The 26,414-nt window shown below is 39.8% G+C and overlaps 2 protein-coding genes across 3 annotated transcripts in view; one reads left to right on the top strand and one right to left on the bottom strand.

The window, feature by feature from the left end:
- The window catches only part of LOC110057908 (intersectin-1-like), a 37,750-nt gene extending 35,001 nt beyond the window's left edge, over positions 1-2,749 (bottom strand). Inside the window, exons 1-4 of the mRNA XM_089283406.1 lie at positions 2,288-2,749; positions 2,105-2,188; positions 1,418-1,481; positions 398-1,044 (exon numbers count right to left, since the gene is read on the bottom strand). Coding sequence (XP_089139532.1) covers positions 398-1,044; positions 1,418-1,481; positions 2,105-2,188; positions 2,288-2,339 — 847 coding nt within the window. The 5' untranslated portion in view covers positions 2,340-2,749. The remainder of the gene's footprint in view (positions 1-397; positions 1,045-1,417; positions 1,482-2,104; positions 2,189-2,287) is intronic.
- A 59-nt stretch (positions 2,750-2,808) lies between these two features.
- On the top strand, positions 2,809-24,695 carry LOC110057836 (E3 ubiquitin-protein ligase listerin-like). Of its 2 annotated transcripts, XM_089283403.1 has the most exons (26): positions 2,813-2,957; positions 4,254-4,469; positions 4,863-4,961; positions 6,035-6,265; positions 6,596-6,648; positions 7,526-7,709; positions 8,067-8,240; positions 8,867-9,001; positions 9,137-9,340; positions 9,871-10,110; positions 10,801-11,406; positions 12,217-12,258; positions 13,317-13,497; positions 13,947-14,089; positions 14,213-14,294; positions 15,102-15,258; positions 15,663-15,822; positions 16,109-16,396; positions 17,089-17,470; positions 18,179-18,489; positions 19,051-19,342; positions 19,568-19,817; positions 20,817-20,888; positions 21,232-21,696; positions 22,536-22,818; positions 23,962-24,695. In XM_089283403.1, the coding sequence occupies exons 1-26, from the start codon at positions 2,916-2,918 to the stop codon at positions 24,187-24,189; spliced, it is 5,520 nt and encodes a 1,839-aa protein (XP_089139529.1). In that variant the 5' UTR covers positions 2,813-2,915; the 3' UTR covers positions 24,190-24,695. The 2 variants fall into 2 exon arrangements, with proteins under 2 accessions (XP_089139530.1, XP_089139529.1); XM_089283404.1 differs by lacking the exons at positions 21,232-21,696; positions 22,536-22,818 and having other exon boundaries at positions 2,809-2,957; positions 23,962-24,105.
- The last annotated feature ends 1,719 nt before the right edge of the window (positions 24,696-26,414 follow it).

Here is a 26,414-nt window from a genome sequence, read left to right as displayed (position 1 = left end):
CTTGAAAGCCTTGCTGTAGGTCATATTTGCCTGACAATAGTCAAGCTCATGAGTAGTGCTAGTCCTCTAATTACCATATTAGAGCTTTCCATAGATAAGGGAGGTATGTTTGTACATCCAGTACATGTACAAGTGTAAAAAAAAAACCCTGATCTTGTAGAACTACATGTATATTGTTGCTATAACTACATGTAATAATTATTTCAAGCTTCCCTTTCTGGACTTCTTAAGTTGAACAAGACAATGGAAGTCATGTCCAATGCATGGACAATGTCAAGAAATATCAACAATTTGTCATAGAAAACCAAAAACCACAAGTACACGTGTATGTAGAGTTTCATGACAATTTGTTGCAAACGATGGAAATATGGGACCCCAAACTTGGTGAATCCCCTACCTGATAAGAAACCTGTCTTCTGATAATCCTGTGCTTTAAACATTTGATTATATTTCAGTCTATTAGTAGGAGTGATAGTTCCATATGGTCCTGCCGCAGTTGGACCAAAACCACCTGTTAACGAATTAGTCCTTCGGACATTAGGTGGAGCAGGTCCAAAACCGCTTGAAGCTTGATTTCCTGGTCCATTGAGAATGGCAGTGCTTGAAGCAGCTGTGTTTAAACCACTGCCCATTCCAACATTAAAAGACAATGATAATGACGCTGATGGACCACTCACTGGCATTGGTGGTCCAAACGATGACCCAAACACTGAAGATGAAGTTGAAACTGCCGCTCTTGTTTGAGGTGGAGACTGATTGATTCCAGACCATGAAATTCCTGACGTCACACTTTTATGTGGTAATGTCATCATACCGACCTTAGAGAAGCCATTTGAGACTGTCTGGTTTGCTGGTTGTCCCCAGTCAGTTGCAGGTTTGGCTTTTTGACCCAGGAGGAAGGTACTTGGCATGGAGGTCATTTTCAAACTGTTAGGGAGTGATGTTGGCAATTCAACTCCTTTTAACTTGCTTTGTATCAGATGAACAGCAATGGTGAATTCCTGCATTGTCATCTTCCCATCCCGATCTAGGTCTGCAAGATTCCTGCAAGAAAAGTTTCCTATAAGTACTTGTCACTCACATGAAAGCTTCATGATGTTACAGGTATATTGTAGCTATATACATATATTTGTTATTACTGGTTGAGATCAGAATGAGTACTGTTGGTGATTCTTTTCACTACAACTTACTATCATTCTCATTTCCTCCATTATAATAATTATAACTTTACATGAATATCAAGCAATTTCAGGCAAGTTTGTAGTTTCTGCATGAAATTGCCTTGCATCCATATTAAACTTTACCACAATGCAAATAAGAAAAAAACCAACAATGAAAAGGGCCATTAAATCTATCTACATGTCTACAGCTGGACTGTAACTTTTTAACTGTTAAACATGCATAAATTAACACTCACCATATCTGGCCTAACACCATTGGTGGAAGATTTGATTTCAGGAAGTACTTCTTAGCTTGCTCCCCTTGAGGTATTTGATAAAATTTACATCAATCCATCAGTTATTCTTTAAAAATTGTAATTATTATCATTATTATTATTATTATTATTGTTATTATTATTATTTCACTTTTCTTGACAATCAGTAAAAACAACACACACAGTATTAATAGTTCAGAAACATAATATTTTAAAACTGGCACCATTATGTAACAGATTTTTCTTCGATAAGTACGTAACTACGATTTAAAATTCTAATTTCTGAATTTTCCGTGCACATGTATATATTCCTGACGAAAATGTTTAATTAAAACGATTCTCACGCTTATAATAAACCAAAAATGCTACTGTTACGAACATTGACCGGTCCTGTTTCAAACACAGTTCAATGGATTTCCTGTTTCCTTTTGTTTCCACGAACTGACACTTCCATTCATTGAATATCGTTGGAATTGTACGCTGCATGCAACCAGGATGCAAATATCTCACGCTATCTTACATGCACAAAAAATATAATAAATTTTACCATACATAATGTGAGCCGTGGAGCTTAAACATCAACTTTGATATCATTATCTCTGATCACACCGTGGCAAAGACCAAATATTTTAGATTTAACTCCTGTCGAATGTAGATAGTTTAGCTAACCTGTCAAGAAGCCACTTGATGGGTTCAAACTCTGGAAGGTAGCTTCATGTTTGGTTCTATCTTCGGATGAAATCACCCATGATACTAGAAAATCGGAGAGAGATAAAAGAAACTCGCTCACTTCAAAATTCGTCATAAAACAGCTGTTAGACGATCTATACGACATTATAATGTAGTTATCACCTGGAAGAGAAGGGCCAATCCCGCCTGGACTAGCAGAGGCCATTTGTGACATCTTCGAGTTCACTTCTTTGCCATAACAAAACTTTTCTTCTTAACCGAAAACTTCCACTTTGAGGCGTTCAGATTTCAGTTTAGTACGCCAACTGTTAAAATCCTCATCTTAGGACACCGTCAACTAAACATCCCCAGACTGTTTAAGAAGTCTACACGAACCTATAAAATCTCGACGAGAACCGCAATATATTCCACGCTTATTGTGGAGGGTATAAAGGCGACTTAGTGTTGAAGCGCAAGATAATAGAGTGGCCTTTCAGAGGCCAATTCTTCAGTAGGTTAAGAAGTGGATCCTACTAGAGTCTATGAAACTGAAAGTGTGAAGAAAAACACCAATTAACCTGAATCAAAACGATAATATAACGAGCTCCATGCCCTTCTGGCATTCGAGCGAAACAACACATGTGTGGTGCGCAAGCCCTTGCTAGAAGAGAGGGATTATGGGAAAATTGTTTTCATGAGTAGAGACTGGGCCTAAATTAAATCTAATATGGCTTCCGAGTTGTGCTTTGTGTGAAAATTTATCATTTTAGGCTGTTTATTTTGAAAGAGTTCAATTAGTTTAGATGCCATAATGGGAGGAAAAGATAAACAAAGAACTAAAGGAAACGTAAAGGTATGATAAACAAAGATCGAATATTTTCACATGCTTTGACTTTAATTCAAAGTACAGGAAGTACAGTGCCACCCTGGCAAGGAGCGAGCGGAGGGCACGTTCTCGTTAGTTCTAAGGAAATATAAATTGGAATTCGTATTTCTCAAACCCTTGATTTCTCACAACTCCCTATAACTGAAACCAGAAGTTGTTTCCCTGTCACGTTGTGTCACTGTAACTTTACCCCCGATATATATCTCGATTTATTGAATGAATTTCAGCTGATTTCCGTTTCCTGTGGAGTTTCGTCGAGGATTTCATCGTAAATTTTCTGTATCTTTTTGCCATATGCAACCATGATGTACCGACATTCTCAAGCACTCAAAATTCCGTCCAAAAGTATAATTGATACGCAATATTAATCATAGAAGTTGAGCTTAACTCAGGTTTGGCCCAGGGCCCATCAGGTTGGCGTTTACAGTATCTCTAGTTTCTGCGAGATACAAGATGTATGGGTTATTGACCAAGGATGGTCGGTCAAGATGGCTGGATATTGGCCAAGTTCTTTTTTTGCGTGTTTATGGACCGAGATGGAGTCGAGGTCCATAAACTCGCAAAAAAAGAACGAGGCCAATATCCAGCCATCTTGACCGAACAAGCTTGGTCAATAAAGGATTTATTATATGGCTTTCGCGAAGATTTTTCTTGCAGGATGCGGCGGGTAGTCCCAAGCGGGCAAGATAGCTCCATCTTGCCCACTCGGGTAGCCAATCACAGCATAGGATTTGATTCATCTTGCCCACTCACGGAGCTAGCCATATAATAAACTAGGAGTATTTCTATTCCTTCCTGGAATGGATTTTAGTCCATTGTAGGGTTATCATATCCTCTAGAATTTCCCAGTACCAATTCATACACCTGGGTGGAGAGAGGCACTGTAAGAGTGAAGTTTCTTACCCAAGAACAAAATGCAATGAGGCTGTCCAGGGGCCCATTTCTCTAAGGTCCCAAAAAGTTTTTGCACCCGAAAAGCCCAGTAGCAAAATCTCAAACCCTATGAGTACAGAGGTGTTTTATGCGCATATTCTTAATGTTAACAGAGGTTTTCTTCATACAGGAAGTTTCAGGCGTATACACCTCTTTGTCTTTAAATACCAATTAACCAAAAATGGCTTTGTGGGCCCAAAAAGTTTCCGGGGCTTTCGAGGAACAGGCCCCAGGCCTCAAACCTGGACCACCCAATCAGGAATCCAGTGCGCAGACTATTAGGACACCATGTCTTCCTCCTTATTAATCAGATATTCTTATTATTACCAGCCATCCAGTAGTGGTCGTGCTGCAGCACTGATTTCCAAGGATGGTACTGTGGGCTTTGTTGGTTTTGGAGGACTGCAGGGAAGTCCAGGAGCAAGTAACCTTGGTTATGTTCCAATGGCTGCTGGTGTCAGTGAGGATGTTGATGCTTGTGTTGATGCCGAATTCAGGATGGTGATGAGGAAACTTACGAAGAGAGACTCAGTTACTAAATTGAAAGTAAATTATTAATGTACAGTAGTACTGTTGTAAAATAATATTTTATTTCTTTCAAATGGTTTCTTTTTGTTACTTTTGGACCCATTGAGACCTAAGGCTATATTTAAATTTCATCTTAAGATTTAGTTTTAATCCTAGCCTCTATGCACCCTCAGTTTCTCCCCTACTCAAGACATCTCAGATTTGACCAAAAATATTCCAAACAAGCTGTTTATAATCATGTATACATTAAAAAGAAGCAAAACAAATACATAGTGCATGAAAGCACAACGCTTTTTACATTATATAATTATTTTAGCAGATTTCATGATCCTGATGTTAAATCAATTTAACTTTGGTCTCATTATTGATGGATTTTCTTTTTTTTTCTCCTTTTTTTTTTTTTTTTTTCAGGCAGTACAGGAGTTCACTGGCTTATGTAAGAATTCAACTGTTGATGCTGTGGAAAGTGCACTTCCATTTTGGCCAAGACTATTCAACAAACTGGCTATGGTAAGATCAGATGATACATGTGCTCTGATACAACATTCTATTTACATAAGTAAAATATTGTATCAGAGTGCCTCACATATGGCTTCTTGTAGGTTGTAAATCATTTGTACAATTTTACTTGTAATGCATGGGTTACTAAAAAAATGTGTAATTATTAATGTATTTTTTTTTAGTATCTTGAGCAACTGATCTGAAATAAAAGGGTAACACATGTACAATGTATTTGATCCACTTTCTATATTTAAATGAAATCAGTTGAAAATAAACACTGCTCTCGCTTGCTAACTCTACCAGGAAGACATGCTTTTAACCAGATTAATCCATCAGTTGAAAGTATTTACAAAAAAGTATTAAAACAAATGAAATATAGCCAGCTAGCCTGCTACAGTGCTAGTTCATGAAAGCATACATGTATATAGGGGTTTCACTAAGGGCTTGGCATCTAGCAAATTGACTGGCTGTGAAGATACTGTAATTTTTCCTGCCTGATTTGACCATCTACGATTATGTACAGAGAAAAGTTTTTCTTTTAAAGATGTTCAGCTCAGATTGTATGCCTGCCTGTGAAAACTGATTAATTACCTTCCTGTCAAAAATGTTAATTGAAAAATGAAACCCCTATGTCCATGTATGCTCCTCTGATCTTTCATATTGTTATTTTAGCATAAAATAAAGGTTAATGTGGGCAAGCAACCTTAATTTAGATGAGCCCACACTCATCTCTGTGGTCTTCGACGGCACATGCCCTTCCATATTTGGTAAGCGCTATTTAAGGATAGCACGCCGTGCAAGTAATCAGTTTCTCCCTTCTCTGAGTCCTGCAAGTTGTTACTTGGCTTTATACAGTATACCCATCTTCTTTTTGAAACAAATTGTTTTCACAATACAGTGTAGTAATGCTAGAGTGTACATAGCACTACAGATCAAATCAACATATGCTAGTTTCTAGCTCATTCCCAATACTGTTAAGTGACTTGTAGAAGTCATCTTTGTTTTTGGTACATGAAGATTGCATTATTGACATGTGCTAGGCTGTGATGATACATGTAGCTCAAACACAAATCTCTTTACAGGATGTTGATCACAAGGTGCGAGAAGCCACTCAACAAGGCATGGAACAGCTGGTTCTCAGAGTCGGTCGTAACCTTGCACCACACTTACGTTATGTGATTGGTCCTTGGTTGTGTGCACAGTATGATACCTATGCTCTGGTGGCATCCTCAGGAAAGAAATCATTCCAGGCTGCATTCTCAGAAGAAAAACAAGCTGGGGTCATCAAGTTTTGCAGAAAGGAGCTGTTTGAGGTGTGCTTGTGCAGTAGAAACAACAGAATATATAGAGGATCAATATTCTTGGGACCGGAATGGTCATGTGCACGTCTTGAGCAATGTTGGTTAAAAAGAGACTTTGTTCTAAGTATACAAACCTTTATGATTGGAAAAGATCTTCTGATCAGAAACTTTACCCAGGCCTATACTTTAAGAAAATATTGGACTGGCAATTCATTGCCAGCTGCTTTTAATTTTTGACCTTTAAGCAACTATATGTACATGTAGTGTGACCTTAATTAGTTGTCTGAATTCAATTCTTTCATCAACTAATTGTTGTAATTTTGTATTTTTACATCCTGACAGTTCTTGCAGGACAATATATTAACACAAACATCTTCGACTCTCTCTGATCCAAAGTAAGTGAATGAATTTTGTGGAATAGTTGTTTTGGGCATTTGAAGTACATGTATATTCGAAGCTAAATACAAGGTGCACGTCTACAAATACTTATAGCTTGGACTCAATGCATTTATTATTTAAGCCCCTAAAAAATGCATGCATAACCCCAAAGTGTGTCACTGCTGCAAAATGCCACTTGTCTAACCAGTGTTGGCTTGAGTCTAATTTCATTAAGCCACATGGCAAATGAATGCCGCTGGTCTTATATTACTTGGCTTACTGTATTTGCAAAGTGAATTGAAACATAACAAAATGTAACAATTATGTAATGTAACGTAACACTTTGAAGCAAAGCAAAGGGAAATGACAGGAAGCATCAGGAATGTGCTGTTTCAGAAATTACAGGCCAGAAATATTACACAACAACAACAATTAGGTTTATTATGTACTTTAAACTTACTAAAGCTATTAATTGTACAATAATAATTAAAAACACATTCAGTAGCTGGTCACCCAAAGTAACTTTTACTAACTTTTGTCATGAGGTTGATGTCAAATTTACTGCTCTGCACACTTCAGAATCTGTTGTTGCTTGCTATAATTGCCCAGAAGTCATCATCGCATCATGGAATATTTAAGAAAAGCCTTTACAATAAATTTTATTGCAAAGACACAAAGAAAATATCATTGTGGTCAACAAAGAGCCTTGTTTTGCTGAATACAGATTTTACACGGTTTTCCTCTTTTTGGTTATTGTCCAGAGAAATCACCTGACTTTTATATATGAATTTAACCTCATAATTATCTTTTATTGACCCTCATTTCATTATTTTTTTTTTTGTACAATACAATAAGCCTTTATAATGATTGATGAAAAAAAACCCTTGCAACTAGATTTGTTTCTGAAGAGGAGAGAGAGGCCAAGTATAACCGAGTGCTTTCATCCTCCATCTTGGCTCTTGGTCACCTGATACATGTGACATCATCAGACAAGGAAGATGCAGAAATGGAAGAGCTTTATCTCAATGTACTACGACAGAACAAGTTTTGGAAATATGCAAGACACAAATCTCCTAATGTAGGTGTAGAACTAATTCATCCTTGTAGTAAATATTATCATTTCATCATCAAGTAATGTATTGGGTAGTTCAGATGTTTGAAAAGAAAGATAAAATCATCAAATACAGGATATTGCTTGATCCACACCTTTATATTTTAGTTCTGTTCTGAGAAAGGTTATCCCATGAAAGTGTGATTTAAGCACAAACAGTAGCCTTTGGTTGGTGCAAAATTATATGCTTGAGGACATAATCTGATATTCTGAGAAGCGAACAGTGTTCTGAGTCTAATGAGAACAAAATTGACATTTTCAGTAAATATCAAATGAATGTACTACGAAACTATTTTGATAACTTTTTTGTATTTACTTCTGTAGGTGCGAGCTGCAGCGTTTTCTACAGTTAGCATTGCATGCGGGTCACTTCCCTCTATGATGTTATCCCTTAGCTCTCAGGTTTCTCCAGCTGTGTTATCGTCAATGGATGATTCTGATCCTGCAGTGTGTCAGCAGCTTTGGAATGCTGTTTTATCTGTCTTGAAGAATATCACAGTAAGGAATTAGCTTTCCTCTAGTTTTAATTAAGGTCATAGCTCACTTGTTTATTTAGGTCTTGACTACACTAATCCATTTTCATATAAAAATGATACTTTTTGATGCATTTTCATCTATCATCCACACTAAAATGACCTAAAACTCTCAACTGATGAAAACAGTGCTGAAAAAAGGGTCATATACTGTCATTTCCATCAGCGTTTCAGTTTTTGTAGTGTGAAAAATACGCAAAAATGCATCAAAAGTATGCATTTTCATATGAAAACAGATTAGTGTAGACAGGTGAAACAAAACCAAAACCCTAGTGTGACAGGTCGCAAAAATTTTGCTTCGTTTTCATTGAGATGAAAACAGATACAATGTACGTTTGAAAACGCATAAGTGTGGTCAGGAACTTAGGAGATTTAAATTAGTTTTCTAGTTAGTAGGTATCAGACGCAGGTGTTTAATAAGATTTTAAGAAGAAGGGTATTAGCATATAGGTTGGTGCACCTGGGTGCAAAAGCGTAATACCTTGAAAAAAAAAGTGATGAACCTGCTTCTCTGTATACTTTGTCTGTTGCACAGTCTCTGCACGTCATTGTTGTTGTTGTTATTAATTTTTAACATTTTATTCCAATTAGGACTGCTGGAAGCAAGTTAATGTCCGCAAAGCTGTTTTGCCAAAGTTGTGGTCCATCTTAAAAAATGGTGGCAGTGGCTGCGCTACAGTCATTTTTCCTAACCTGCTGCCTTTCCTAAGCAAAGTACCTTCAGAGGTTTGTAATTGATTTTTTTTTTCTCTTTGACTTTCACAGCTATTCTCTCCAAGTGAGATAGGCAGCATTTAATGAAAACCTGAGTCTCCGATAACATTAAACCAGTTTTCTATCATGTCTAATTTACACTTGCAGGTCATTGGCAGTGATGTGGGTTTCTACAAAGAATTCTTTACTGGTCTACAAGAGGGTTTGATGAAGGAGCGTGTGCAGAACAGCCTGAGTGAATGTTCAGCAATAATTGCAGCATTTATGGAGTGTCTGAGGTTTTGCCTCCTGTGTTGGTTTGATGGTGATGGGCCAGATCTGACAGTACAAGAATACTTGATCAAAGAACAGGTAAGGGGTTCTGACAAAAGGTTGATTCCACCATCATTATATCCATTAAGCAGAAACTAGTACTGGATAGTCGGGTAATACTCTTCTGAAGCATTTACCCTGTAATATAATAGCACACTACCTACATTAAGCAATAGTGGTCAAGACACTTTATTCATTTAGTCTCAATGCCTCTTTATACCAAGTACAGTGTAACATCTAGTTGGGATGGTACAGTAGCAATACTGTAGGTGACATCATATTACAGACCTGGCCCGGGTTGTTTGAAAAGTGTAGAACGCTATCCACCGGATAAATCTCCATTTAGTGGATAGCGTGGTTTGTTTTGCTAACACTTATCCACTGGATAGCAATTTATCCAGTGGATAGGGTTATCTAGCCTTCAAACAACCAGGGCCTGGTTGCAGCAACAGTATTGGTACCCAAAGAACCAGTGTGGTCCTTCTTATCCCTGACTGAACCTCTTTTCAATTTTATTACGTACTTGATGCACTATTAATATTGGAGTAAGTGAACATTATTTTTTTCAGCTGCTGTCAGTGTTGAAGTCATCTTTGGAAAAACAAAGCAAACTGTCACAGTCCAATCTTTATCCTCTTTTGGCTGACCTACTGTCTTATCTGTCAAGCAAATCAAAAATCGATTCCAAGTTAGAGGGAGTAGAGGAGGAACAGAAAACCCTGCAACCATACCGCCACATATTAGAATGGTTCTGGGAGGGATTCAGCTCTGTGTGCTTGGAAAATCTTAAAACAGTTGTTGGAAAAGTGGTAAAGCTCTGCCAGTGACAATTATTTCTAGATTAAAAGTGGGAGTAATAATGTGTGAATAATTTTATAGCCAGAGGGTGTTAATAGCAGAGTTGATTGCTTTTAACATAAAAAGTAAACAAAATCATTCAGTATTCTTACTATTGTAAATATAAGTCTTGTCACAGATTCTCACGGAAGAACTCTTTCTGTAAGTGAAAACACGTACCTGTAAGGCATATTGTAAGGCGCTCAGTCACGGTATTTTGAACTATTTTGTCCCATGTGTATAAATTACCTTTTTAGTTTAAATTGAAGGAAAGCTGAAAACAATAGTTTACTAAGATAGGAAAACACCAAAGACATAATAATAAACCATTAAGGAACAAGGATGGTTAAGAATGGAGAAAATAACACAGATTACAAAGAACGAACTTGAAAAATTAAGGCTGAACTTTGCAAGATACACAAACCATGACGTAGCCCCTTTAATAACATGTGCACTGTGGAGCTTATTTGCTGTTATTGGTGTAAGCCCCCACCCATCCATCCTTCTGGAAATTTGGACAGTTTAGCTCAATACTCTCCTTGAAAGAGGTGAAGATGTACATTGTACCAGTGCATGTTTGATGTACAGTGTACAAAGTACATGTACTTGTAGCAGTTGTGGTTCTTGATTATGATGATGTCAATGATGTTCCCTCCCCTCAGGTTAGTGATGAAGTTGTCAACTCTGTGTCGCATTGTTTGGTTACTCTTAAATTCCCATCCAAGAAGAAGAAAAAACAACTCAAAGTTGCATTCACGGAACCATCATCAAAATCAGTTGATAGCAATTTATCTGAGACTGAAAAATGGTACTCTTGGAGTGAGTCCTTCACAGCTGTTGACGTGGAAAGTCTTTACAATGGTTGTCTTTTGGACTTGGTTTGTAACACATGTTCTCTGTGCCTGGACGAAATATCTCAAGATAATTCATTGCTGCATTTGAAGCTTCTCTCGGGTCTTGTCCCTCATTTTACATCAACAAAACTCATGAAAACGTTGTTAGAAAAGACAACAAGTGAACAATCTTCAATTTGTTCAGTGCTAGACAATGACAATTATTCTGAATTAAGTGAACAATTTCTTAATCATATGTTATTCCCTTGGATCAAGTCGTCCCTCAAAAACTATCTCTCCGGTGGAAATATTAGTCACGTTAGTGGTGTTTTCACAGACAGAAGATCTGTAGATTATCTCATTGCTATTTTCTGCGGCATTGTCAGAACGTTACCATGTGTGAAACAGGTGGAGCTAGTAACCCAATCCCTGCAGGTATGATTAATTTAGTTGTTGGTTAATATCAAGGCTTGTTTCTGCACGATGAATCAGCTTGCACTGTAAGTCACATCATGCAAGTATTAGAGCATTTTTCCATGTATGCCGAGGTGTCAGAGTTTTCCTGACTACATTTGCCATCTGACCTGAAAAATTAATGAAAACCTCTGGTGATTTTGTGAGGCCCTATTGTTTGATCATCGAAATTGAAATTACTCGTTGACACACTTTCCCTTTAAACATATCTGAAACCCTGAAAAGTGGTCTCCCTGAATTTTTTTTTTTGGGGGGGGGGGTGGGAGGGGGGCGAGAGAGGAAGCACGCACGTTTGGTACATTTTTTGAAACTCTTACCCAATTTCAGACAAAATGTGTGACTTTCGATACCCAATTTCAGACATGACCTAAAAATCGATACCTCCTAGGTATTTCCGACCTCTAGAATTAGTCACTATGCGTGCTCCAATGCATGACCTAAAACTACTTACGAACGGTTCTCTGCATTTGAATAAGCATTTGAGAAAGGCTACAAATTTGCCAATTTGAATGGAGAAATATTAGTTTCCTCTAAATAACACAGTTTTACTCAATTCCAGGCCAGAATACAAAACATAGTACTCTTCAAACGACAAATAGCCAAAATATATACTGTTATCAGAACGAATCAGCTCAAAAACAATACCTTTGATGTCACACTTACCTACGGACATACAGTATATACAAAGTAGCTTATATAAAGCAGTAATCCCTGGACATTTTTAGAGTTCACTAAATGACACCTTTATTTATTGTTTTCTTCTCTGCCCAGCAAAATACAGCTGTCAGCTTCCTATACAAAGTTCTTGAAGAGGTAAGCCTGGCTATATCTTATAAATTTCTGCAAACAAACTGGCAACACAAATTTTAATGCAAAGAACACTTTTATTTACATCACGGTACGTGGCAGGTCCTGGTGACCCACACCCAGAGTTACAATGGTTGTGCCGTTCATGTCTCGGCTAAGTCCAAGTCTTCAGTGGGAGGACTCAACATTAATGCACCTGCGTGTACATGGTTCAATTCTCAAAATATTCTTTATAGCAGACTTTATAAAAATTAGTGAGGTACTTTTTCGAGAGATTTCGTGATTTAATGACAGTAACTGTTATTAGTACTAACGCCGGCGGTTTATTGTAGCTCAGATCCGAATCGACAAAGCAAGAGTTTGTAATAGGTCTAAACCCCTTGCTTATCAGCACTCACCAAGTAGACTAACAGCAATCAATATTTATTTTTATTTACTCGTTCAGTTGTTAAGTGAGAATCAGAAGTATGCAAGAGAACGGACTAAACGCATTTTCTGCTTGTGAATTGACAACCCATGCAGACTTTCTACATTCTACAGCTGAAGAAGGAAGTGCAATCCTCCGTAAGAAAAAAGATGGCGACTGGTACATTTACCCATAGTTCTTAGCGCATGAAATTCTTAACAACGTTTATAAAAACGTGCAGAAACGTTATAAAATCTTCAAACCTAGGCTACGTTATGTCTTTAATACAGGGACAAATATTGTAAAAATTTGGCTTTCCTTGTGCCTTTTAGGCTGTTAGGTTCGCAAGGCATTGTGGTAAAATGTACAGCCGCCATCTTTTTTCCTACGGTGGATTATTATCATGCTTTGGTCAGAATGTGGCTGGAATGGCCACAAAAAAGTCCGTCTTGTCTCGAATTTGGTCACGTAAAATATCACTAAGTCTGGAAAAAATCCCAGACTGTGAATGACGTTTTCGGCGGCTCATTCATTCGCTTTTCCATGTAAACAAATATTGATTGTAATTTAGCACTGTGAGTTATTTTTAGGAATTTAAAGCCACATCATATATATATGTATTATTGATTTGTCATTTCATGAATGTTTCTTTTTCCAGGGACTCCATTCCGAGGTCCCTGGGGTGGTCAAATGGCTTCAGAGCGAAGAAGGAAGTGAAAGACTCCTTGAGCTGTCGAGATATTTGGTCCTTCATGTTGGACAAGATGCAGCTCTTTGTGAAGAGGATCGAAAGACTGTTTGGAAAATTATCAAGTTGTGCATTGTTACCGAACGACACGGTCAGTGTTGTTTTTACAGCTCTCTTTATACATGAAGACCACTTTTTGCAATCAGATAGCATTGCCCAGTGTGAATAATATGTTCAATTCACTCAACTTCTAGCATGACCAATTAACGTCTGGAAAAAAAAAATTATACCATCTTTTTATTAGATTATATCCAAGGTTCCGATTTGAAGAGTTCTCTCTTGTTCCGTACGTGTTGCTCAAGAATGAAAAATCAGGCAAGGGAGAACCTGTGAATGTGTTCTTTTCCTGCCTGCCTGCCTGCCTGCCTGTCTGTCTGTCTGTCAGTCAGTCTGTCTCTTCGTGTATCCGTCTCTCCGTCTGTCTTCAGTCTGTCTGTCTGTCTATCTAGGTCGTCTCTCTGTCACTGTGTATGCATGTTTGTTCGTTTTCTTTCTTTTTTTTTTCAAGCAAAATCTCACCTTTTGCGTTGATTCTTGCAGTTGCCATGCTGAAAAATGAACTTGTTGACCAGATCTGTCAACATTTCCTCAGGATTCTGAGACAAACCGAACAAGAACATGCACAAGAATTGCTGCTGTTGCTGAGTATTTTACAGATGTTTCTTGCTCACTGTGAAAAGAATGTAAGCCTCTTTATTTCTTACTACTTCATAATTTGCACATATTTTCTATCAGAGTATAAAGACTGAGTAACAAAGGTTTTGTTCCTTTAATTCCTTTAACTATCGCTCTGTTTTTATTTTCAGCCTGGTGATATCATACCTTCAATCAAAGAACTTCTTCTAGCTGTCTTTCAACTGCAGTTGACAGACGTGGTCTCCTATTCATGTAAGACACAGAATCCTTACCAACAGGTTTATGGATATGCATATGAGATAAGCATGAGGTGACCCAGAGGCAGGCTTTTAGCCAGATGGCCGTCCAGGTGTCCTGTGGACGGGCCACTTTATAAAGAAAATTGTTTTATTTTTCATATATTGCTTTATAAATTGTTTATTTGAGCAGGCCCTATAGCGCATTTTGGACGCCCACTTTTCGAGTCCTGGCTAAAAGCCTGCCTAGAGGTTGGCGCATTGAACTTGGATGGTCTGGGTTCCAGCTCTGGCCAGGCCATTGTGGTCACATTCAGGGCAAGACACGTGACTTTCACAAGGTATCCCTCCTTCCGGGAGTGTAAATGGGCACCAGCAAATTTTTGAGGGAACCCGACAACATGTTGGGGAAGGGGTGACGGGTGTAACCTGCGATAGACTAGCATCCTAGGGGAGAGGGGTTAGCGGTACTCCACGTCGCTTCATGCTTCAGACCTCTAGGTACCGTGAGTGGCGATAAGAACTCTCATTAATAGCATTTGAGCTTATTAAAGAAGCTTGTATATATATCTTGTAGAGGCACAATGGCCTATCTAAACTTCTAATCAAGTATTTGGAGCTGCATGTGGAGCTGGAGACGCTCTTTGTTCTTGGAAGAGACCTTTCTCCACTCTCACTGTGTCTCTGTTCTATCCCTGCCTACATGTATGAATACATGTAGGTACTGGCAAAATGTTAGTCAAGGGCAAACCGCTGGGCTCTGAAAAATCGCCCATGATATGAAGGATTTCATTAATTGCCTGTTTTGTCTTTATGTTTCCAGCTACTGTGACACAGTCCTTAATGGAAACGTGGCAAACTGGATTAAGAGTGTTCAAACAATTTTCCTCTGAAATGGACTCTACCCCTTGCCAGACACTTCTACTTAAAACAGCTGTGCTCATTCAAGAAAGGTTGGAGAAAGTCGAAACACTTCAAAGGTACCTTAATACCTTACTGTCTGTAGTGTATTGCATAATCTAGAATTCTAGATCACGCCCTCAGGAACTCGGACGGAACAATCGGTGTAAAGGGCAAGTTTTGGCAAATCTTTCTTTCACCACTTGTGAAGACCGGTGTTGTTACTAAACCAGTCAAGACTAACGTGGACATTCGCGAAAATAAAACTCGAATACTTTTGCCTCAGTTAATAGTATAAGTAGTAATATAAATGTGCCTTTGACAACTTCTCAGAGGAAAACTCTCAGCCTTCAGAAAAAACAAACGCAACATTAATGCATGTTTTTCCATCGTTATTCTTTCAGTATTCTTGGGGCATTGGTTGGGGTTTGCTGTCTAAAATCGTTTGTCTTAACTCTGAACTGCATTGTTTTGTTCTTCGTAGAGTGGATAACCTCGCCACCATAGCTGTTCAACTCCTAAAGGATGCGACTCACCTGTCACCTGCTGAGGAACCAGATGGCGAGTCCTTGTCACAGCGAGTGTTCATGGCCTTGACACCAAGTGAACACCAGTTGAACTTTCTCAGGAACGAATATTCTAAGGTGAGTTTTAATACCTAATCGCACTTTTTTTGGTTGGTACGCTTCGGCGGCATATCATGTGAGTTTGGTGAGGCCATGTTTCTCATTTTGGAGAGACGTAGTCGAGCTACAGAAAATCCGCTGCGTGGGTATTAGGTTGTTAATACAACTAATCTTTGAGTTTCTGGTAGAAGTGCCGTAGACATTTGGCTTCGCAGACTTCTTGGGAGCTTTTTGTGTTCGCACTTCGGTTGGAATAGTACAGAACGAGATATCTCTTTAACGTTGCGTATTTTTTCTATTACAGAGTCAGTGGCTGTTGGATCCACTTATAGAGAGAAAACTACCAATCACATCGGAGTTTCAAGATCACCTTGGCGAATGTGACAATATACGGTCCACCCTTACGAACCATCAAAAAATGATGGTGTTCTCGTCGAGTCTGCTCAAAGGGATCCTCTCAGATTCGAATGCATCGACGCCGGGCTTGAAGAGTGAAGTTGTAACAAGAGATTGCTTTGTCCGATTGTTGTTGGAGATAATTTGGGTTCGACATTGGTGCATCTGTGTTTTCGGATGCAGCGACACCACAGAGGTAACGCCAGTAGAAGTCCTAAACTAACCTGATTCCAGATTCCAGTAATTTGGTTCGTTGTTAGCTTAAATGAGATATTAAGTTTTTAGCTTTTTCAATACTTGCAACTGCAACATTGAAATCTCTGAACATCTCGATTTTTGTCTCGTCGCTAATCCCCACAAACTACATGGAAAGTACCTGTGTACATGGCGTACAGGCTCCCGACTGTGGCTCTGGTCTACGGCGGATGGACGCAACCTAGACTATTCTGGGGAGAAAAAGCTCACGAGTGCTCCCCGAGGCCACACTCGCCGGCTTTTGTTCGCGCTCGCTCGTCGATGTTTTCCGTCCTATACCCAATTAGGAGCCTACTCACAAGCTAAATCAGAATGTAAAGTAAAATATTATGGTCCAGCGCTCCAATGTCTAGTCGATGGAGTTGAAATCTGAGCTTCAGACTTAGAGATGTCGGCTTCTCGTTTTGCTAAAATCAGTCAATAGATCAATCAATCAGTCAGTCAGTCAGTCAGTCAATCAATCAATCAGTCAGTCAGTCAGTCAGTCAGTCAGTCAGTCAGTCAATCAATCAATTAATCGATCAATTAATCAATCAACCAATCAATAAATAAACAAACAAATTTGGGCTCAGTAGGCTAAAAGCTATAGGCATATCATTAATATGTTTCTTTTCTTACGGTGATTTTGAACAGAAAGGTGCCGCATACAGCGACATTAGTAACCAGACTGTCTCCAATCTTCTGGTAAAACTCCAGCAGACTAGTCATCATCTCTTAGAGCACGTCAAAGATAAACAGTGGAGTCAAGCGCTCCTCGCGGATTCACTCACTCGGTCAAGGACTGAAGGCTTCCTGTGGTGCGTTGTGCTTGGAGGCGTCTTAGAAGACCTGCACCGACTGGGCGTGCCATATGAACCCACTGTTCTGTTAGCTGAGGTTCAATCTTTAGCGAATCTAGAAGAAAAGGAATGTCAGACTTTTAATATGTTGATATCTCACGTGAATGGTATATATGAACTGAAAGTCATTACTGAGCAGTATACGCGACTATTACGCGAAGAGAGCGACGAAGGCGGTAAGTGATATATAGGCGGTAAGTGATATATTCATTAAGTTCTTCTTTAAGAAATCGATACATTTTCAAGTAGGAAGGTGATGAGAATACAGAAATCATCAGCTAGGAAATACAGACTGACTGAAATGATGACTGTCTTGTTGTAGTCAGTAAAATGTAATTCGTCTTGAAGATCAGAACATTTCCAGATTTGTCCTGACCTTGTGTACCCTTTCTTAGCTCCCCACTGTTTCTTCTTCTCGTAAGCACAGAACAACAGAATCATCTAAAAATTTTTAGCTCACTTTTGAAGGCACTCCGTCAGTGCAGTCGTATCTTGAAAATTTATCCTTAATTCAGTATATGCTCGTAATCCTCCTGGATCTTCCCTCATCCTTTACCATCCTCGTATATTTTTGGTTTCTTGTTATCTCTCATGTGTTTTTTTTCCCTTTCGGGATTTCCTACCTGATTTTGTTCCCCCCGAAGAAGACTTAAAAATAAGTGTTTGTTACAGCTTCTCCATCTTAACCCTCATTAGCTTAAGAACCTAGAGAAATTCTTCCTCACACCTATAACCCCCCGCCCCCCGCAGCCCTGTTTTTTACCCCTCGTTTATGTCTCCCCATCCCCTCCACACCGCCTCCAAAGGCTACCTTCTCTAACTGTGATTCGTTTGAATGTGACTGTTCATAATACGTTGAATAACTGGCCTGACCTTGTATCCAGGATTTGCCCGCGTGCTGGCTGTTATTGATGGCTCTCTGCACCAGTGGTTCAAACGAACCGAAGGAGTTGAGGAAGCACTGCTTGAGTACCAGCTAACGCTAACAGAGATTCTGGACGAGCTGGTGGAGTGGAACAAGACACACGACAACCTTTTGCTCATCAACAGCCCTTTGTATGACGCCTCCATGAGCGTGTTGAGTCTGAACTTATCCCTCATCAAGATTCTTGAGATGGCTGTTCTTCACTGTTCTGACAAGATGAACAGCAAGCACTGGGATTTTATGCTGTGTAGTTTGGCTGGTTGGCTCCAGGTAATGAAATAATAATAATAATAATAATAATAATAATAATAATAATAATAATAATAATAATAATAATAATAACTTTGTCTGACGAGGCTGGCTCATGACAGTCTTGCAACGTACAAACTTGTAGCCTTAGGATTCCCGATCGAATTGGAGCTACTGTACTGTTCACAGATTGGTCCGCTCTACTCTATACGGTTGGTCATTTCAACATTTTAGGTCATGTGAGCCAAAGGGTTTGCTGCTAGTACTAACCTTACTCTACACCCCTGCAATCAAATTTGGCATCAGTAAAACGCCTTGCAGTCAAATCTGCCATCAATTAACAGCCCTTTGACTTTTGGATCGGATGAAACCGAACTCAGTGTGTTTTCAGACAAGTGAAAGCTGTTCAACAATTCTACACCTAACTATAAATTTTACAGTCACACTCTTCGTATTCGGAAATCCTAGGAGCCAAAAATATCTGTGTAGTAATGTTGAACTGACTAATCTGTGCACAGTAGAACTGCAGAAATGCGTTCTTGTTTTGTTTTTCTTAACTGTGCACTTCTTGTCTTTCGACAGACCTGCGAGGAAAATTGCCCAATCCTAACAACGTCGTTAAAAAGTGTTGCTCTCTGTTGCCAAGTTTGTTCACTTTTTTGCATCGTAGCGCGGTTCTTTCAAGAGAATGCGTCAAAGCTTTCCAAAATCAGCGACGGTGGAAACTTCAGTGAGGCATCGCATGAAGTAGAGAGCGTATCTTCAGCGACCGCTGATAATGCAGTGTTTCCGCCAAATCTATTGGCTGAATGGCAGGAGTTCTTTAGTGGCTCTCTGTTTAATACCGTGTTGCGGTTGTTCATGTTTCATGCAGGTGAGAGGCGAGTAGGAAGGCTTGGTCCTTTCCAGAGGAGGAAGAGGGGAGGGATGATGGCTTTGCTGTTGTCGTTATTGTTGTTGCTGCTGTCATTTTTTGGCGGGGAAGAGGGGGTGGGGGCGCGGGGGCGCGGGGGGGGGGGGGATAAGGACATGTCGCGACAGGATCAGAACGAAGTTATATTTGAGGACTGTTTACCTATGTGCCTCTCGTGATTTCCAGCTCAATGTCAAAGCTCGCGTTTTGAAGTCTCATTTTGGTCGACCCGTATCGGCGAGTCACTTGGTAAAGCTGTGATCTACACTCCAACGGCCATTTTAAAGGAACATAATTTCGAGGGGCCACCACCTGCTACCGCTGAAGAATCGTCAAATATGCCCCAGTGGATCGATGACCTCCTGGAGAAGTGTTTGCCTCTTCTAAAGTGCAATCTCCATGATCTTCAATTTGCTGGCTATCATCTACTTTCCAAGTAAGTGAATAACTATCTTTATTATATGGTTAGCTCCGTGAGCGGGCTGGATGAATCAAATCCTGCGCTGTGTTTGGATACCCGAGCGGACAAGATAGCTCCATCTTGCCCGCTCGGGACCACTCGCCGTGTCCCGCAAGAAAAATTACTCCGAAAGCCACATAATAAATCCTTTATTGACCAAGCTTGTTCGGTCAAGATGGCTTGATATTGGCCTCGTTCTTTTTCTTTTTTTTTTTTGCGAGTTCATGGACCTCGACTCCGTCTGGGTCCATAAACACGCAAAAAAAGAACTTGGCCAATATCCAGCCATCTTGACCTCACACTTGGTCAATAACCCATAAGTCGCCTGTCGTCTTGCGTAGCAATCGAGGGAAAGGTTTTTTTCTTTTTGTTGTATTCCGTTTTGTTTGTTTTTTCACTTTTTTCCAATTCTATTGTGTCAACTAGAGGGAGAAGTAATAAAGGTTCATACCCATCGTAGGAGCCGGGAATGGCCCATCCATGGAGCGGCCAAAATTATTACTACCCCCCCCTCCCCCTTCCTGGTTAGGATACTATTCCTTCATTACTAACCTCCTGGCATTTTTTACACTGCCTTGGAGGAGCTCAGTCACGGTATTTTGAGTTATTTTGGCCACGTACAAAATAACCTTCAAATTGAAGGAGACCTGAAAACAAAAGTTTACTGAGATAGAAAAACACCAAAGAGATAACAATAAACCGTCAAAGAACAAGGATAGTTAAAGATGGAATAGATTGACACGGATTACAAACGAAGAACTTGAAAAAGTTAGGCTAAACTTTTCAAGATGTGCGAACCGTGACGTGGCTCCTTCAAACTGTAGGTATTCGAGCTCCTGAGTGTGAGACACTGAGCGATAACTGTCTATTCCAGTTACACAGCGCGAGTTTCAGCCAGGGCAAACGTGCTGCCCATAAGATCTCTGCGTTTACTATACAAACTAGTGATTTTCCTTACAATATGTCTTTTTGTAGAGTAATGGCGGATATCACTTTGCTAGATGACAAGGAGCCCGAGGCCGAGGAAGGAGTTGACGAACAAGTCAGGTATGTGCTGTTACATTTGTTGTGACAGAACTTTCATCAAAGGTATTTTGTAATTATTTGGCTCTTAAGCTTGATCGTTCCTGGAAATTGTTAGAAAATTGGTGACTTTACGGTCACAATTTTTTGCGGCAACTAAATCTAGCGATTTTGCTTTCTCGAGATGAAGTAGTTTACTATTGGAGCCGATAACTTGGACTGTCCATCGTTCATGCTAAGTCTGTGAGTCAACGTTTTTCAGAATCTTCTATTTCTAGAATTATCTCCCTGGAGTTGTCGCGCTTCCGGACCGAGACACCAATCAAAACAAAATTGAGACATCCATTGTTCACTGTTATTTGCTCAGATCCCCACCGACTCCACTGATAGTGCTGATAAATGATGCGTGCGCACACATGGTGGAGATGGTGAGTGAAGCGCATGTCCCGTTTGGAGAACACCTGGACATGACAAGCGACACGGAGGCGCAGAACGCCAGCCTTGCTCTGATGTTAGCCTGGAAACTATTGCTTCAGTTCTTTAGAAGCTTGCCTCAAGAAAGACGAGTTGAATACGCCAAGTTCATCCGACAAAACAAGATGGTAGACAATCTTCTTGGCGTATTGTTTCGACTGATTCCGCTCAAAGCAACAGCGGCGGCGGCGGCAATGGCAGCAGATGACTTTGAACCAGAGATCGGTCGTTTTGTTGGTCAGCGTACAATCCAGCAGTTGGCATGCGGTGTGTACTATTCTCTGTCGCAGTGGATGCCGGCCATTGTCAGACAGTGGTGGAATGGTTTGGATAAGCGTCAATCTAGTATTGTGGACAAGTAAGAACGTTTGTTTTGTTCTTGTTAAAATACACAGTAAGCAGGGTTGCCACAAATCAGTACATGGTCACAAGGAAGTTCGAAATAATTTAACAAGGTTGACGTAAGACCTTTGAAGGCTGGAGGAAACATGCGGGGTCACTGTGATCTTAACGATATTTTTCCTGAATGAAGGACAAATTGTTGAAAACTTATCAGTCTCAATGAACGACTGAAAAGGACGGCTGTAAGTTGAGGCTAGAGGTCGCAACTAGATCTGACATTTTATAGTTATTTGGTCGGGGAAATTTGATTTTTCTCCAGGAAAAGTCAGGGAATTTTGAAAAGTGATGTCTATGGCAACCATGGTAGGCTATTTAGTGTTCCTTTCCTTCCTTCACCGATGGAACAAGTTATCACTGCCAAAATTGTTGGAAATTTTAGCTAATTTTATTTTCGTTGAAACAAATTGGCAAAGTGTTCAAGTGTATGGAAAGCATAGATAATAATGTCAGCTATAATGGGAATAATTGTATTTTCTCTGCACAACGATTACGACGTCACTGCCTGTGTCTGACGAGTGGTTTTCAGTTCCGTGACGCAAAACCAAAACCAAAGTAATCACTGTGGCCTACCACACGGGACGCAGACATCCATTTTGGTTTTACTTCTGACTGGATAGGAAAGCGGCGCGAGATTTGAAACCGATCGCTTATCGTAGTCATGTAAGACAAAAGCAAATACTTTCCTCTGTAATCAGATAATATTTATTTTGTTTGCCAAACAAAAGGGGCAACCGCAGCAATCTGTTCCTCTCAGAATTCATCCTATGGAGTCTTACATTTGCTTCTGTACCTCAGATTCACGATTTCCAGTATTACGCCTCAGCTGTGCCAGCGAGAAATGCAACTTGTTCAAAGCTCGTTAATCCGGTTTGACAACATGCAAGTCAAGACTCGGCCCAGTGCCCGAGAAGTGGCCGCGGTATACACGGTTGATGAGATCTCCATGGAGCTGGTGGTGAAGCTGGCTCCCAACCATCCTCTGGGGGTGGTGTTAGTGGAAAGTGGCAAGAAGATCGGGGTGACGGCAGCACAGTGGAGGAGCTGGATGTTACAGATGACCACATTCCTCACACATCAGGTTTAAAAGCCATTCAAAATCTTTTCAGTTACTAACGCAGACGCGGTTAAAGAAACATGGGACGTGAAACGCATTTCAACGCGATATCTAACAGCAAAAACAGATTGGAAAAGCGACGCAAAGCAGCGTTGTTGTTGCCGCTTTCGTCGTTACGGAGGTGGTGGTGTTGGTGGTTGATATCTTTCTTAAAGGACTCTGTCGCGGTATTTTGAGTTATCCCAGCCACGTACAAAATTGCCTTTAAATTGATGGAAACCTGAAAATAATAGTTAACAAAGATGGAAAAACACCAAAGAGATAACAATAAACCATGAAGGAAAAAGGATGGAGAAGATTAACACCGATTATGAAACGCGAACTTGAAAAATTTAGGCTAATCTTTTAGAGATACGCAAACCGTGACGTAGCTCCTTTAACAAAAAATGCACGGTATTACTCCTCTATTCTTTACCGCTCTGGTGATTGAGCTTGTAAACGACCAATTTCCCTTAGCGGTCCGCTTTTGTTGTTGTTGTTGTTGTTGTTGTTGTTGTTGTTGTTGTTGTTGTTTGCTATTAACGAATGTTTATTTTCTTTCCCTTGATAGCTATCACCCCTGATCGTCACTGCATAAAAAACGTGATCTTCTCCCACCAGTTTATGTGAGGTTGCAGATTCCACTCCTAATGAGAGAGCAAGAGACAATTTTGTTTTCGGAGTAGCTCGAATCACTGATTGATTAACATACACGCGTCTCTTGCATGATTCTTTGTCAATCATTTGAATCTCGAAAGACCGTAAGGCGTGAAGTTTGATACAACGTAGGGAAATAATTGCAAATCTTTATGTCAAGGGAATTTTAGTGAGAATTCTATGAAAACAATTCGATTATTCCCATTCGAAATAGTCAATCTTCGGCCTGTGCCCACATCAAATACTGCACCTCATATAAATCTCGAGCTCATAATCTAATTTTTAGATAGAAACACTCGTGAGGGTTTGGGAGTTAAGATTGGAATAAGCTGCCGCGGAAACTCTCTTCCTAGTCTTCTGACAGCGTTTCTAGCTCTCCCAAACTTCCACTCGTGTTTCAATATGTAACTATAACGAGGAAAGTTTTTCTATTTCTCAAGTGTAACGCTATACTTGTCTTTTTTCGTTTAGAATGGAAGCATAATGGATGGCCTTATTCTGTGGAAACGAAACGTAGATAAGCGTTTTGAGGGCGTAGAAGACTGTATGATATGTTTCTCTGTCATTCATGGCAGTAACTACTCTTTGCCTAAATTGAGCTGCAAGACTTGTAAAAAGAAGTTCCATTCCGCCTGTCTGTACAAGTGGTTTAGCACCAGTAACAATGCAACGTGTCCGCTGTGCCGAAATCTGTTTTAACCCTTTGGTTTAACAAGTGATCAAAATTTGATTTCTTCTTAGAATTTCTACAAATTGTCATGCAGATATATGACGATGATAAAGATTTTTGCCCTAGAACACTATGAAATGACGAAAACCGCTCTAGAAAACTGTGAAATGCCCCAGTATTATAAGGTAACTTACGAATTTCAAACTCTCAAAGTCCTTATTGCAAAAAAAAATAATTAACAAATATTTCGCTTAGAAGGCAGCGTGACCGAGTGGTCAGCGCGTCGGACGGTGGTCCCGGGTCCGAGTCCCGCTCTGCCCACTACCTGGATTAGCAAATTTCCACGATAGCATCATTTGACTACTACTAACAGAGTCCTTCACTCTAATAACTTCTCCTTTTCTCTTTCTCGGGCTAATTAAAACAATTCTTATCTAAGGCCCACTTTCATTTAGAAATGGTTTTCATTTTTAAAGCATATAACAATGTAACAAAACTATAGCCACGAAGGGAAATAAAGCACATTGTTAGGTTAGTCCTGGTTACTTCTCTCAGCTATCTTTTCTTTCATATAGTTCTTCACTTAATGAATTATCTTCACCCGTACAGGACCTTACTGAAAGCATTCTTTAGGTACAGACCTGTGCCTACTCTGTTAGAGAAAAGATCTAAATTTTTGTCGGAACAAGCTGTTTAAAGGACCCTCGTTCAGCCTCCACCATTTTCTACTCCATTGAATTTATTAATATTGCACGGTGAAGCGAAATCTTATTGCTTTACTGTAAGTTGCTGCTCCGAATAAACTATCATAGCCAAACTCTGGCATGCAAACAAAAACAAAAGTGTTGGTTGACTAGGGACTTGAACATCACAATAGCTATAAGTACGCCAAAATGTTGAAAAATGAAACCATCACATTGCATCATCTTTGGCAAAATTAGTAACCGATAAATTAGGACCCCATCAGGACTCCTTTGTTTCAGTTCTCAGGCCTTTTAAGAGGTAACAGTCCAATTTTTGCTTTGATCAACTCCCTACAATTCAACCGTACTCGCGGCCATTCCCAAATCAATGGAGCGCAATTACCCTTGAAAGACTGCCCCAACTGCTGGATTCCTTTCTCGGACGCCTGCTCCTAATGAAGACCTGCCAAGCATGGCATTTGATCTGAGTTAATCATGCCGTTAGGGACCGTTCATGTTTTATAAGGTAGGGGGGGCTGGTGGGATTTGGGGGGGGGGCATGCGAAAAAAAATGGCTTTCGAGGGGGGGGCATCCCAAAAAAATAAGGGAAAAAGGGGGGGTCACGTGAAATATTTTAGTAAAACTTTAAAATGGCATAATGTTTGAATATCAAAAAAATTGCTATAGAATAAACATAGAAGGCAGGATACAAATTTATTACAAACTTTCCTTCTGCTTTAAAAAAACGTTTGGCACCAAAAGCATTTGTAGCTACTGAAAAGAAGTATTTAACACTGTTATTTTTGAATGCAACTTTCACTGGCACTCATCTTCATCTTCGCTGTCGTCGAGTTCTTCGTCGCCGTTTGTGCTGCTATGGGAGTCTCTTTCACCAATGCTGCAAGAAGCAGCAATGCTTTCCGTCAGAGTGTACTCTTAAGGGTGCATGAAGGTGTAAACATAATCTCTGACTTCCCGCTCAAGGTTGGTGGTGATTCTGCTTCTTGCAGCATTGGTGAAATAATTCCCTTCCAAGAGCTGTGCGATGTATGGCCCATCTCTTCTAAATAACGACGTAGCAACATCATCAACTTTAATACACTCTTCCGGGACGGCCGTTCTAGGAGGGTACACAAGGCATTGTGGAAGATCATTTCCTAGCGGGTTTCCAACACAGATTCCATAAACTTGTTGGACGTTGTTTTCAGTCCGCTTCCTCTTTCTTTCATTTGACTTTCTGCGGTTTTCTTTTTTCCTTCTCCTTTTGTTGATGTGTTGTTTGAGTATGCCCTTGAATATGCCGTTGTAATTGCTCTTCTTATTTTCTAGTGCTTCCATGTCCTGCGTGACCTTCGTCAACTTAGCTTCTATACATTTGATCTGTTTTACATTAAAACTGTGGGCAAATTCTTCGCCCTGTTTTAAAGCAAGCCCATTGGACTGAAAGAGTGTGGAATCGTGTTCCTTTACATCTTTCAATATGACATTCAACTTTTCCACCATTGCCCTGTGCTCTCACCCAGAGAGCGTTGCTCTATTTGCAGATAAGTTTATTGTCAAATCAAAGTTT

This window comes from Orbicella faveolata, unplaced genomic scaffold (genome assembly GCF_042242905.1).
Source record: "Orbicella faveolata isolate gen_17 unplaced genomic scaffold, um_ofav_v1 contig_12, whole genome shotgun sequence".
NCBI lineage: Eukaryota > Metazoa > Cnidaria > Anthozoa > Scleractinia > Merulinidae > Orbicella > Orbicella faveolata.
The sequence above is the reverse complement of the archived record's forward strand: the minus strand, read 5'-3'. Positions and strand labels throughout refer to the sequence as shown.

Coding starts and splice junctions, on each gene's coding strand:
- LOC110057836 (XM_089283403.1), top strand. CDS start 2,916: ATGGGAGGAAAAGATAAACAAAGAACTAAAGGAAACGTAAAG. Junction 9,002..9,136: donor TAAGCAAAGTACCTTCAGAG/GTTTGTAATTGA, acceptor TTACACTTGCAG/GTCATTGGCAGTGATGTGGG. Junction 19,818..20,816: donor GGCTATCATCTACTTTCCAA/GTAAGTGAATAA, acceptor GTCTTTTTGTAG/AGTAATGGCGGATATCACTT.